Source organism: Narcine bancroftii, chromosome 7, assembly GCF_036971445.1.
Source record: "Narcine bancroftii isolate sNarBan1 chromosome 7, sNarBan1.hap1, whole genome shotgun sequence".
Lineage (NCBI taxonomy): Eukaryota > Metazoa > Chordata > Chondrichthyes > Torpediniformes > Narcinidae > Narcine > Narcine bancroftii.
In genome coordinates, this window is record NC_091475.1 from 38,293,707 (window position 1) to 38,306,355 (window position 12,649).

A 12,649-nucleotide genomic window follows, 5' to 3' on the forward strand; every position below is an offset into this window, starting at 1 on the left:
TTCCTCCCACCCTCTAAAAACGTATGGGGTTGTAGGTTAATTGGCTGGCACAGATTTCAAAGACCTCAATTAGCTTCTACTGTATTGTAAATTAAAAAAAAATATTTCTTGAGTGTTTGACCTTTATTGGAATAATATAGGTCAGATAGGAGTGGGATGGAGAATTGAAGTGATAAGAGAATGAAAGCTTAGGCTCCCTCATGCATGTTTGGTTTATTAATTTCTAGGAAATTGTAAATGTAGTGCAGTAAATTGGAAGAAATGCAGATGACTCGCTTTCTCACCTGGAAAAACTGTTAGGGTCTCCGAATGGTGCAAAGGGAAGTGGTTAAAAGACAGATTTTACATTTATTGTGGTTTCATGGAAAAGTGAACTGTTGGGTTACTACAGATGAAAGTGAATGATCCCTTCAGAATACTGAAAGGAGTGGAGAAGAGAAAGTAGATTTGGTAGAGAAATCTTCATAAATTTCAGCCACCTTCCATGAAATTCTGCTTACACTTTGACCTCAGTCTTGACTCCTTCTCCATTCCATTGAAGGCTGGCTGTGTAACTGGCCTCAGTCACTTTTGTCCATTTGCACTTTTCCAGATAGATCTGCAGTGATTAACTAGCAATAAGTCCAATCTCGCACATAACACTAATGGTAACTTTGTCACGTAACTGTGATCTTCCATTTATTCTAGACTTTGATTTCTTCTATCCACCCCACTCTCTGCATCTTGAAACTTGCTTATTTTCTCATCAAATTTTTTTTGAATATTTTATTTTTGTTTTTTCCCATAAATATATATAATAAATTCTCCTATATATATTTTTCTTACAATAGTCAAACAAAACAACCCCTCTCCCCTCCCTCCCTCTTTTCATAATATAAATTCACATATCATCAGGGCTCACATTTATATTAACCATAAAAAATTCTATATGAGGAAGTCATGTGTATTTATACTATAGGAGCAACTATTATTTTCCTTTTCATTATTGTATTTATAGTTATAATTGAGCCTCTATATGAACTAAATATGGCTGCCATATCTTAACAAATATGTTATATTTGTTCTTTAATTTGTATGTGATTTTTTTTTCCATAGGTATGCTACTATTCATCTCTGCAGTCCATCATGCTGTATGTATAAGAGTCAGATTTCCAAGTAATTGCAATACATTCCTTAGCCACTAAGGCTATTTTAACAAATGAAATTTGGAATTTAGTTAATTTATTGCTTATTTCAGTAAAATTACCCAAAAGAAAAGTTCCGGTCACCCATGAAGGCCACCCCTATTATCCTTGTTAATATTTTGGTAAAATCCTGCCAAAAATATCTCATCTTCACACATGATCATGTAGCATGTAAAAATGTTCCTATTTCTGTCCCATATCTAAAACACATCTTTGATATTTCAGATTTTGATCTATGCAACTTCTGTGGTGTAAGATATAATTGGTGAAGGAAATTATAATGAACTAATCAATATCTTGCATTTATGATTGATGTCATGCTATCCAAACACCAATCAGACCAACATCTTTCTATTATTGCAACTCTTAGATCTGACTCCCATCTCTCTCCTGATCTCTGTAAATCTGGTTTTGCACTTTCACTCCGGAGAGCATAGTGCATCTTAGTATTAAATTTAGGTGTATTCTCTAGTAAAGTTGCACATTAATTTCATGTGAGGCCTAATTTGGCCCCCATCTTTCTCTAGGAATGAATCTTAGGCTGGAGAAAACAAAAGAAATTCCCATCAGCTACTCCATATTTATTTCTTAGCTAGTCAAAAGACATAAGAGATGCCTTCGCATAACAATCATCAATATATCTTATTCCTTTGTCATACCAGGAATTCAATTTTTGTTGCCAAGATTTATATTTTTACATAATTATGTTCTTAGTGATATCCCTGCTTTTTTCCAATACACTCATTTATTTCTTGCCATATTCTAATCATATGTATTATTATAGGATTATCCATCGTTTTTGTTATTAACCTAACAGTCCACTTATAAATAAATTATCACATACCTCCCCACTTTATCAGTCATTATATCTAATATTTCAATTGGTAAACTTATATTTATTAATATCGCTACTCCTCTAGGTTTAGAATTAAATGAAGAAGAGAATACCTCCCATACACAGTCTCTCCTTAATTTCGTATGCTCTATTTCTGTTAAATGAGTTTCCTGCATAAAAGCCACATCCACTTTAATTTTTTTCATATAATTCAATAACCTTTTTCTCTTTATCAGATTCTGAATTCCATTAATATGAATACTAATAAATGACAATTTCCCTGCCATTAGAAATCCAAATTAAAACCTATATCCCTCCAGCGTCCCCCTCCACTCCCAAACCAAACCAACCCTCTCCATATAATATCTTGCATCTATAAACAGTCTAGGCTAGAAACCAAAAAAAAGATAAGAAAGGAAGAAAAAAGATAAAGAAAAACCCCAGAGGCGTGATGTTAATGTATTTCTATCACCCTGATCTATACGGGATGCTAAACTAGTCGCATTAGTGCCTATGATAGCGTAGTGGTCAGTATCACATTCCCCACTAACTAACTCGAAACATCATACCATCCCTTACTATAAACTTATCAATATACCTTTTAATCCATTAATCTTATCCAGTATATTATATTAGATCATGCACAGTATAGGTTAAACCTTCCTCCCCTTTTTAACCCTCTCGAAACATAATATTAGTTACAGCAAAACCTCTCAGTTATGAAATAAATTCAGGTGTCTACAACCATCTGCTGATCTTCAGCAAGCAATGAATCAGCATATACCCTGGCTTCATTAGGCTCAGTAAAAACTCTGTTCCTCCCTCCTAGGACGAATACTTTCAGAAAACTGGATATCTCAAAACATGGGCATAATCTTTTTTCCACAATACATTTTTAACCGATTAAACTCCTTTCTCTTTTTCAACAAATCAAAACTTATATCTGGATAAAAAAAAATCTTATTTCCATTATAAATCAAAGGTGATTGTCTCCTCTTAGCTTGTTTCACAGCCAGCTCCAATATCTTCTCTCTTACTTCATAATGAAGGAATCTGATAAGTATTGGAAGGGACCTTTGGTCAGGCTGAGGTTTAGGTTTCAATGCCCTATGGGCTCGTTCTATCTCCAAATCCCCTTGAAATGCAGCCTGACCCAAAGATTCCAGTATCCACCATTGCAGAAATTTCTTCATCTTGACCCTCATCCCCTTCTTTTAAGTCCCACAATCTTGATATTGTTCCATCTCCTGAAATTTTCCAAAACATCTCTCTTTTGCATTAATTGGTCGTGCTTTACAGCTGCTTCTGCTTGTACCTTCTTCACATGATCTTTCACATTTTGAATCTCCAATTCATTCCCTTTAATTTTTACATCCACTATTTCAAATCTAGTGTCCACCTGTTGCATTAATCTTTTCATCTTATCACCATTCTTCCCTACTTCATCAGTTAACACTTCCATGGATTGTTGAAAAAATCTAACATTTGCTTTAATTCACCAGAAGATTCTGCATCTTTTCCTGCTTTTTTTTTTCTTGATTGTAGGTCATTCTTGTTCTTTGCTTTTCCAGGTCTTCTTGATCACTGGAGCTGTGAGGGTCTGGAATCTTTTTAAAAATTTCCTCATTTTTTTTTCTCTGCGCATGTGTGAGAAGTCATTTCTTTACCCGAAGTCGGTGGCCATTGTCGGGAGAGACCTTGTCCAGCAGTGTCCAAGGTCTTGCCAGCTTCTGGCCTCTCTCCTTTGGATCCTACCTTACGGACAGCTCCAGGATCCTTTCGTAAGGTAGCCCCTCTTCCTTTTCTTGCTTGGTTTCTTGAACAGTAGTAAGTCCTTTATCCTTCTTTGGTGGCATCGTTAATGTGTTCTATATGTCTTTTATAACCTTTTTGGTCACTTTTTCTCAACATTTTTGAGGAGAGCAGGGATTATCAGTCTAACCCCATGTCATTACGTGGCACGGCCCCCAGGAGTGACACATTGATGCAATAATTGGTTTCTGTTTCTACAATGTTTGTACATTATCACCATGTTCAAGTAGATTTCTTCCCACACTTGCAAGTGCTAATTACTGTTTGATACAGATGAATGAGAAAAGAAGCAAAGGGGAGTTGATGAACATATGTAATAAATCACATATGCAGGTATAGGAAAATGAGGAGAAAAGGAATAAGACAAATGGGGTTGCAGCCCTGGGAGCTGGTATGCACCCAGTTGGCTGAATGGCCTGCTTCTGTGTCATTATAAGCATAATAGATACTGCCTGTCCTGCTGAGTATGCCCATAATTTCCTGTTTTTATATCTAGTCTGTAGCATTTGTGGTTTCTTGAGTTTTCAGAAAAAATTTGAAAATAATTTGGCAATTTTGTTTGCTTTAGCTATAATTTAAATTACTTTTAAAGTACCCTGTACAGATTTTTTTTTAAAGTTAAGATTAATGCTATTTACTCCCAGGAAAATAGGATGAAATATTGGGGAATTTGTATTTTCATCGCAGCAGTAGATTTGGATGCTGTTTCGTTCACTCTGACGGAGTTGCAGAAAATCTTGGATCTAAAGTAGGTTCATGTCTCGTTATTTTATGATTTGCCATTGAAAACTTTCATTCTCTTACAATTTATGGTCGAGTATTTCAGATCAGGTTAAACAGCTTATTAATACCAGTTACTTTTTTAGTTTCCTAATTTGATTAATCTGGTTAAATGTTGATATATAGCTTTGTTGCATTGGATTCAACCTTGAATATAGAAACAAGAGTGGCCTCATTTTAGTGTGCAACTACATGTGTAATGTGTTAGAGGAAATATGGTTGAGGGGTAATAATTAAAGTGATTAAGTAAAACTTAATTAAATGAAGTTGATTAACTTAAATGTCCAAAGAGGTCTAGTAGAATATCCTGAAAATTAATGAAATCATAAAAACCTGAATCATGAATGACAATATGCTTTGGAAGTATTAAAATGGAGAGAAAGGGATTTCAAATGTAGGGAGGAGTATGAAGGAAAAAAGTCCATTTACAAAGTCATTTAATTAAAATAGGAGGCATAAAATATATAACCATAGGTTAGCTTAATATCAATTATTGGAACATTGTTAGAATCACTTATAGAGTACTAAAATAGTATAAGGAAAATCCTAAATGGATCGAGCAGTTAGTACAGCTTCATGAAGGGGAAATTGTATCTGACAAATTTATAGAGGTCATTCAGGAACTATGAACTAACCAGATAGGCGGGGGGGAACCAGTCAGTGTTATATACACATTAACCAGATAACCTGTTGGTTAACTGCCAGAAAGCAGAAGTAGGAATAAGAGAGATCATTTACAGCAACCAATAACTAGAGATGGAGACAATAAGGATCATTGCTGGAATCATGAATGTCTAAAATGTATATTGATTTGTTTTCAAGGAAGCAAATAAAGTATTGTAACTAATGTTAGGGAATGACACCAAATAGACAGGAGGGGAAACTAAGAAGGATGAAAGCAGAAGAGAAAGATATTTATAAGTTAAGTGAGTGAGCAAAATGTTAGCAAATGGAATATCATGTTGGAAAATCTGAAATAGTTAATTTTGGAAGGAAGAGCAATAAAATATTATTTAAAATACAGAAAGCTGTGGCACACAGGGATTTGGGGATTCTCATTCATGAAACACAGAAAACTAGCATAGAGGTGTAACAGGTAATCTGGAAAGATAATTTAAGGGCTTGCTGTATTAAAGTAAAGTTTTAGTCCAACTATATCATGCAGTGGAGAGGCATAGCTAGAGTATTGTGAACAATTTTGGCTACCTTGTTTGAGGAAAGATATTGTCATTAAATGCAGTTTAGCGAAGATTCTCTAGATTGATCCTGAGGATGGAGGAATGGTTTGCAAGGAAAGTTTGAACAGGTTTAATCTATATTTTTGAGGGAGGCCTTTTTGAAATGTGTATGATACTTGCTAATTTAACAAGCTAAATTCTGGAAGGATGTTTCCCTTTGTGAGAATGTCTAGGACCTGAGGATATATCATATGAATAAGGGGATGGATATTTAAAAATTAGGTGGGGATTTTTTTTTCATCCTGGTTTTATGTTTTTAAAATGTCTTACCTCAGAAAAATTGGATGAAGAATTCTTGAATATGTTCAAAGATAAGAGAAATAGGTTTGTAATCAGAAAGGCAATAGAAGAGTTATGGGGAATTAGACAAAACGGGATCAATAAAATTCAGCCAGCCATAATCTTAATGAATGAGCGAATGGTGCAAGCTGGAGGAGACAAATGGCTGTCGGCTGACCCAATTTCTTATGGTCTTATAATCAGTCACAGACATTATTTAAAAAAAAATCTAAGTGCTGTGCAGTGTGCCAGCATCCCCCCAACACCCACATCTGTAATCTATTGATCTTAAATTTTGAATGTTGTATTTAGCAGTAGAACATCCTCTTCAAGGTTGCAAATTTATATTCTCCAAATGAAGAGCAGCTACAGAAATACAGTAGGAAAAATGGAGCACTGATAGGCTTGCATTTCTGATTTTGTTTCAAGTTAGTGTTTGTATAAATTGAGATCTTGGTGACATTACAATGAATATTTTATTGTAATAATAATTTGAATTATTGAAAAGCATAACATTGAAACAGGAAAATATCAGAATTAAATAAAAGAATAAAATAATTTTTTTATTCACTGAGTAATCAATAAAATCCACAACTATGTTAGAATTATACATGATGTATAAATACTCTTCTAATTTGAATTACTTGAAAATACAAAAGACAGTAGGCTGTTTCATAAAAACAGTCTGGATGGCTTAGAAGTGATATATGAGAAATATTTTCTCTGTTTATTCTCAAGTATTACAGAGTTTTTACGGTTACTGAAGAAAATGGATGTGAACCTGGACACAGTCAGAACTAAAGTAAATTTATTGGTGTTGAGACTGGAAAAGAAGTTCCACGTTTTCACTGCACTCTTTGAAAAATTTAAGAGGTAACTTTAAAAAAAATATTTATTTTAGTACTTAAGCTATGATTAAAAATTGTGAGACCATTTCCAGCAACAAAGGTTGGAAAGGTAGTTTTATTTAGTTTAATTAGTTTTATTAAAGTTAAATTAAAATGTTTTCACATGAAGGGATTATTAAATCAGCATTAACTTTAGTTGTAATTACACAATATAGCTAGAATGACTGCTATAAGTACAAAATGCTGAAATGCTTTGGCAAGGGAGTATTAGTGAACAATGTTTCATCTAGATGGGAGTAGTCTAGACAAATTTATGGTGCAACTTAAAATTTGTTTAATTAGAACTAGAAATTGAGGGATAAAATAACATTGACAAGAATCTGTATCTTTTTCCACAAATGTTGTCTGATCTGTTTATTTCCAGAAAAAAATGTCATGTAACTAAATAATTCATGATAATGTTCATCAACATTTTTGATAACTGTAATGAATAAAGCTTCTTAGTGTATTGAGCTCAGTAATTTCTGAACACACCATGATGATGGCTGACTTTCCTTTCAAGTCTGCCTCAGGTCTTGACAAATGACTAGACACTTTTCACTTTGCTGCAACCATGTACAGTACATTTCCCTATATCTGAATAGCTTGGGACTGGATGGTTTTCGGTTACTGGAACTTTCCATTCAATGGAACAAAACCAAAAAGACCTCAAAACAGCACAGTAGTATCAACCGCCACCAGTTCCTGACACTTCCCTACTGGTCCCCAATATCTCCCTGCTGCTGGTCCCCGACACCTCCCCACTGCCGTTGTCGGTCCCTGTAACCCCACTGAGGTTCCTGCTCCTGTCTGGGAGCCCGAGGTCTCCGCTCCTTCCTGGGAGGTCACTCTCCTTGATGACGCCGGGACAGCGGAGAATCAAGTATGGTGGAGGGTTAATAAAAAATGGAAAGAGAGAGGGGAGGGAATTACCTGATACGAGGACATTTGGCATTCTAATTCAGGGTTGGGCAACCTTTTACCATGTGTGGGTCGAATGGTGGTTGAATGGCGGGTCTCACTATGCAACCATAAATGAATTAAATAAATAAATAGAATGAATAAATAAATAGAATTAATACGATGATACATTTTAGGTCAGGGAAGGCTTCTTCAAATTTGGAAATGCACCAAAAATCACAAGTTAGTCATTAAAATTACACAATTTAAAAACAATCAAAAAGGAGAAAAATTAGTCACAATGAAAACAAAATAACTAACCCCAAAACAGACAGCAGTGAGGGGGGTGGGGATGGTGGATGTCATAGTGGAGAGGGAATGTCACATAGTGATAGGGACGTGTCACAGAGAGAGAGCAAGTGACAGAGAGAGAGAGAGGGATTTGCACACAGATAAGGGGAACTAAACACAAAGAGAGGGATTCACATAAAGAGGGAGTTCAACACAGAGAGGCAGTGGATTGCAGAGAGATGAGGAGTTGCATGGAGAGATGGTGTCATACACACACACAGAAAAGGTGTCACAAACAGAAACAGGAAGTGAGAGAGAGAAAAAGATAAGTACCACACAGAGATAAGTTGAAAAAGCATTACAGAAAGAGATGGTGTTACAGAGAGAGAAGAGAGAGGTAGGTTCTCACTGTTAAGTATCCAACCATTAAACCTGTACTCACCTTCCAGTTTGACCTTCCAAAATCACCTCACACTTATCCTGATTGAACTCCATGTGCCACTTTTCTGCCCAACTCTGCATCCTGTCTATGTTCTAAGTTCTTTTGTAACCTATGACAACTTTCAGCACTATCCTCAACTCCTCCAATCTTTGTATTATCCCAAAACTCAGCCATCTTTCTGCTTCTTTATCCAAATCATGTATAAAAATCTCAAAGACCAGGGGTCCCAGAACAGATCACTGCGGAACTCCACTAGTCACTGATGTTCAGGCAGAATACTTTCTGTCCACTACTACTCTCTGCTTTCTACATGCAAGCCAATTTTTAATCCATACAGCCAAAGTTCCATAGATCCCATGCCTCATGACTTTTTGAATGAGTTTCTCATGGGGGAACTTGTCAAATCCCTTACTAAAAATCACATCTTCCATCCTATCTTCCTCAATTTCTTTTGCTATCTCATCAGAAAATGCAATTAGTCTCGTGAGGCATGACCTTCCTCTCACAAAGCCATGGTAACTATTCCTGAGTAGACTGTACTTCTCCAAATGCTCATAGATCCTATCCTTAAGAATCTTTTCTGATGGTTTGCACACCACTGATGTAAGACTCACCGGTCTATAATCATAATTAATAATACATAAATACAGAATTTCCATTAATACCAAGTTTCCTTTATAATTCATCAAGAGAACAAAAACATCCCTTAGAAAAACAATCAGATAAACTTTTTATTCCCTTCCCCACCCCTTATATAAAAAAAAGAAAAAAAAGTTCAAACTCTTATAAAATTCTCCATATTCTTCATTTATAACATCTTCAAAATTCTCAATCGAAATTAACTTAATTTTATTAAACTCTTCTCCCTCAATGTATTTGTACTTAATTTTCTTCTTTTTCTTCTTATCACCTTCCCTTCATCTTCCTCTTCATCTAATTCAACATCCTCAATTTTTGACTTATTATCTTCTGTGACATCATCCTCTTAAAAAAGAAAGAAAAAAGAGAAAACCCCCCCCAAAAAAAGAGAAAAAGGAGAGAAAAAAACCTCCTAATTCCCTCTCAATTACAATCAGAAAACAAAAAGAGTTTAAAAAAAAAATTATTTATTAAAAAAAAATTTAAAAAAAAACCTTCACTTTTTAACCCAAAAATTAAAAAGAAAAAAAAACAGGTCGGAGGTCACAACTACCTCCTCCTGTTTAAACCGCCCAAAGCGGTAACTCCCCCAAAATATTGGGTGTTGAACTTGGCTTACTCGAAAGAAACTCCTCCTCATCCTCTGCTATCCGAAGTCTCTCGAGCCAAAGCCTCAAAATCAAGACCAATAAAAGATGCTGGTGATTGCTGATACTTTGGACAGTTTGCATTCAATCCACTAAGATGTTCAGATGTGTGCAAAGATTCACATTGATAATGTGAACTTTAATTGTTACAGAAAATAAAATGCAGTTTGTTTTTTATTTATTGGTCCCAGCCAAAATTTGCTCCCAATAAGCACAGAATTAATGTGCACCTTGGTACATGTGACAAACAACATAAACGAGTTAATCTTGAGTTGTCACACTCTAGTTATATCTGCACATACCACCATTAGCTCTACAGATTTATCAAATTGGTGAACCTTGTTTCATGCTAATATACCTCCAGCCTCATCCACCTCCACTGACTAAAATGTCTTTAATTGTGTAGTTGAAGCCTTCATCTAGTGTATTTTGGACACTTGGTAGCGGCACTATGGTGGCACTACAGCTCCAAGAAGGCATTAAACCGGCTATGTGACATCAGTGCATGGTGATATCATTGTGGGTCAAGCGCGTGATTCGGGCTTTTAAAAGGTTGTGCGGGTAATGAAGAGTAAATCTGTTTGATTCACTCTAAAAATGCCTTATATGGTTATTTTGTCGTGTCCACTGCGTTTCCAGTGGCCACAACTTTATAATTTTGGATTATTTTAATTACTCTAACTTGAAGTGCGTTCAGTTAATTTGTCAGATAATTTCACAAACATTAGAAAGTTTGATAAAAATATTATGTGGCCCAGCGGCAGTGCAATTTTTATGACTTCACTTAGTTTCTTACAATAGAGTTAGAGATGACTGGTTCAGTTGTTTAATAGAAGATCATGCTAAATAAACATCTTTTAAACCACTGCTGCTGCCATAATATGACTGCATAAGGAAATACGGATAGATCCTGATTTACAATGTTCCGACTTACAATAATTTGAAGTTATGATGGTCAGAATCTATACCTTTGATTTTGAGTTACGAGGTTTCCCCGCTCTTGTGATACGCAATGCAGTGACGCTTTCCCCGAGCTCCCAACCATGGATCCTTGCACTAGTTGCCTGTGTATCTGAGCTCCTGATGCCCAGGCCTCCCACCCATCCGATCTCCTGACTGTGGGCCCTTTCCCTGGCTGCCTGTGCATCCAAGTTTTCAGCGTTTAAATTTTTTAAATTAAAAAAAAACGGTAAAGTGTGATATTGTTTTGACTTACAATGAAAGTCCCAGAACTGAACCCCATCGTGTCGGGGTCAACCTCTACCAGTTTTTAGCTTATTTTTGCCTGTATCATTTATCATGTATGAGAAATGGATCCTGTGTGGTTGGTACATTTAAATCAAAATTTGTTCATTTGCAACAGTATTGGCATTTTTTTGTAAAGAAATTGAAAATACTGTGTTCTGAAAGTGACTGAATCTGTTTAATGTTATTTAATTTCTAAATTCACAGAATATGTGAAAAGATATTCCAGGAGGCCCCATGTAACCAGTAAGTATTTGAAGAATATGTGAATTAAAAGTTGACTTTAATTTGAGTTTTAATTTAATTTAATTAAGTTTTCTTGAAAACTTTGGGTGTTAACATTTTTAACTTGTCCATCAGGTCACCATCAGAAGCTAATAAACCAGTGGTAAAAGTCTGTTGGATCACATTTCTCGTAACAGGTCAGTTAAAATAAATGGATACATAAGAACTGATGCAATATTTAGTTCCGAAGAATCCAAATTATTCTTGAAAAGCCCTTGTAATTCGCTTTATATGGGGATCCTACTTTGCGCTGACCTGGATTTGAGTATTGGAACTATATTGTTTCTAGTGCCAGTATTCATCAGAACAAAGGACCCTGGGGTTCATTAGTCTTCAGCTTTGTATTAAACAGAGTAATTAGTAACACCAATCTCTTTAGTACAAAAGACAATTTTTCCTGAGCAAAGGTAAAAATAATAGATTCCTAATTATCAAAGTTACATTTTCAAACCACGTAGTTCAAATTACTAAAAAAAACCTCATTGGTTTAGGAAGTATTTGCATGAAGCATTGTAAACGAGCCCTTTGGGAAGAGCAGAGCAGTAAATTAAACCAAGAACAGGATTCATGGCAATCTTTTCAGTATGAAAATTACCTGAAAGCACAGATAAAAAGTAAACATGAAAGTCTGCAGACATAATGGTTGAAGTAAAAACACAATGCTTGAGAAACTCAGCAGGTCAAACAGTGTACTTTTGTATAGCAAAGATAAAGATACATAACTAATATTTTGGGCTTGAGCCCTTCATCAAGGTATGTAAGCATGTTAGCAGGCGTTTGAACAAATAGGTAAAGGGGGGAGGATTAGGGGTAGGAGCACTGTCCCAAAGGCAGGAGGTAATAGGTGGAGAAGGGAGGAAGGGCACAGCAGGAAGCAGGGGGAGGAGGAATGGCTTGGTGAATAGAAGGAAGCAAGTGAGAGCTGAGGGGAAAGAAGACAAAGGGAAGGGAGGGAGAATGGAGAGTAGGTTAGCAGAAACCAGAGGTTGATGTTAATGCCATCCAGCTGGAGTGTGCCCAGACAGAAAATCAAGTGTTGTTCCTCCAATTTTAAGGTAGTCTTGTTGGGTTCGTACATGAGGCCATGGATAGACATGTGAGTATGGGAGTGGGATGCAGAATTGAAATGGTTGGCCACTGGGAGATCCCTGTCACTGATGCGGGAAGAGCAAAGGTACTCAATGA

At 35.8% G+C, this 12,649-nt stretch overlaps 1 protein-coding gene across 1 annotated transcript in view; it reads left to right on the top strand.

Annotated features, from left to right (window-relative positions):
- The window catches only part of rb1 (retinoblastoma 1), a 201,428-nt gene that overhangs the window by 9,875 nt on the left and 178,904 nt on the right, over positions 1–12,649 (top strand). Inside the window, 4 exon segments of the mRNA XM_069889674.1 lie at positions 4,476–4,579; positions 6,867–7,001; positions 11,387–11,425; positions 11,540–11,601. Of these exon segments, the coding sequence (XP_069745775.1) occupies positions 4,476–4,579; positions 6,867–7,001; positions 11,387–11,425; positions 11,540–11,601 (340 nt within the window).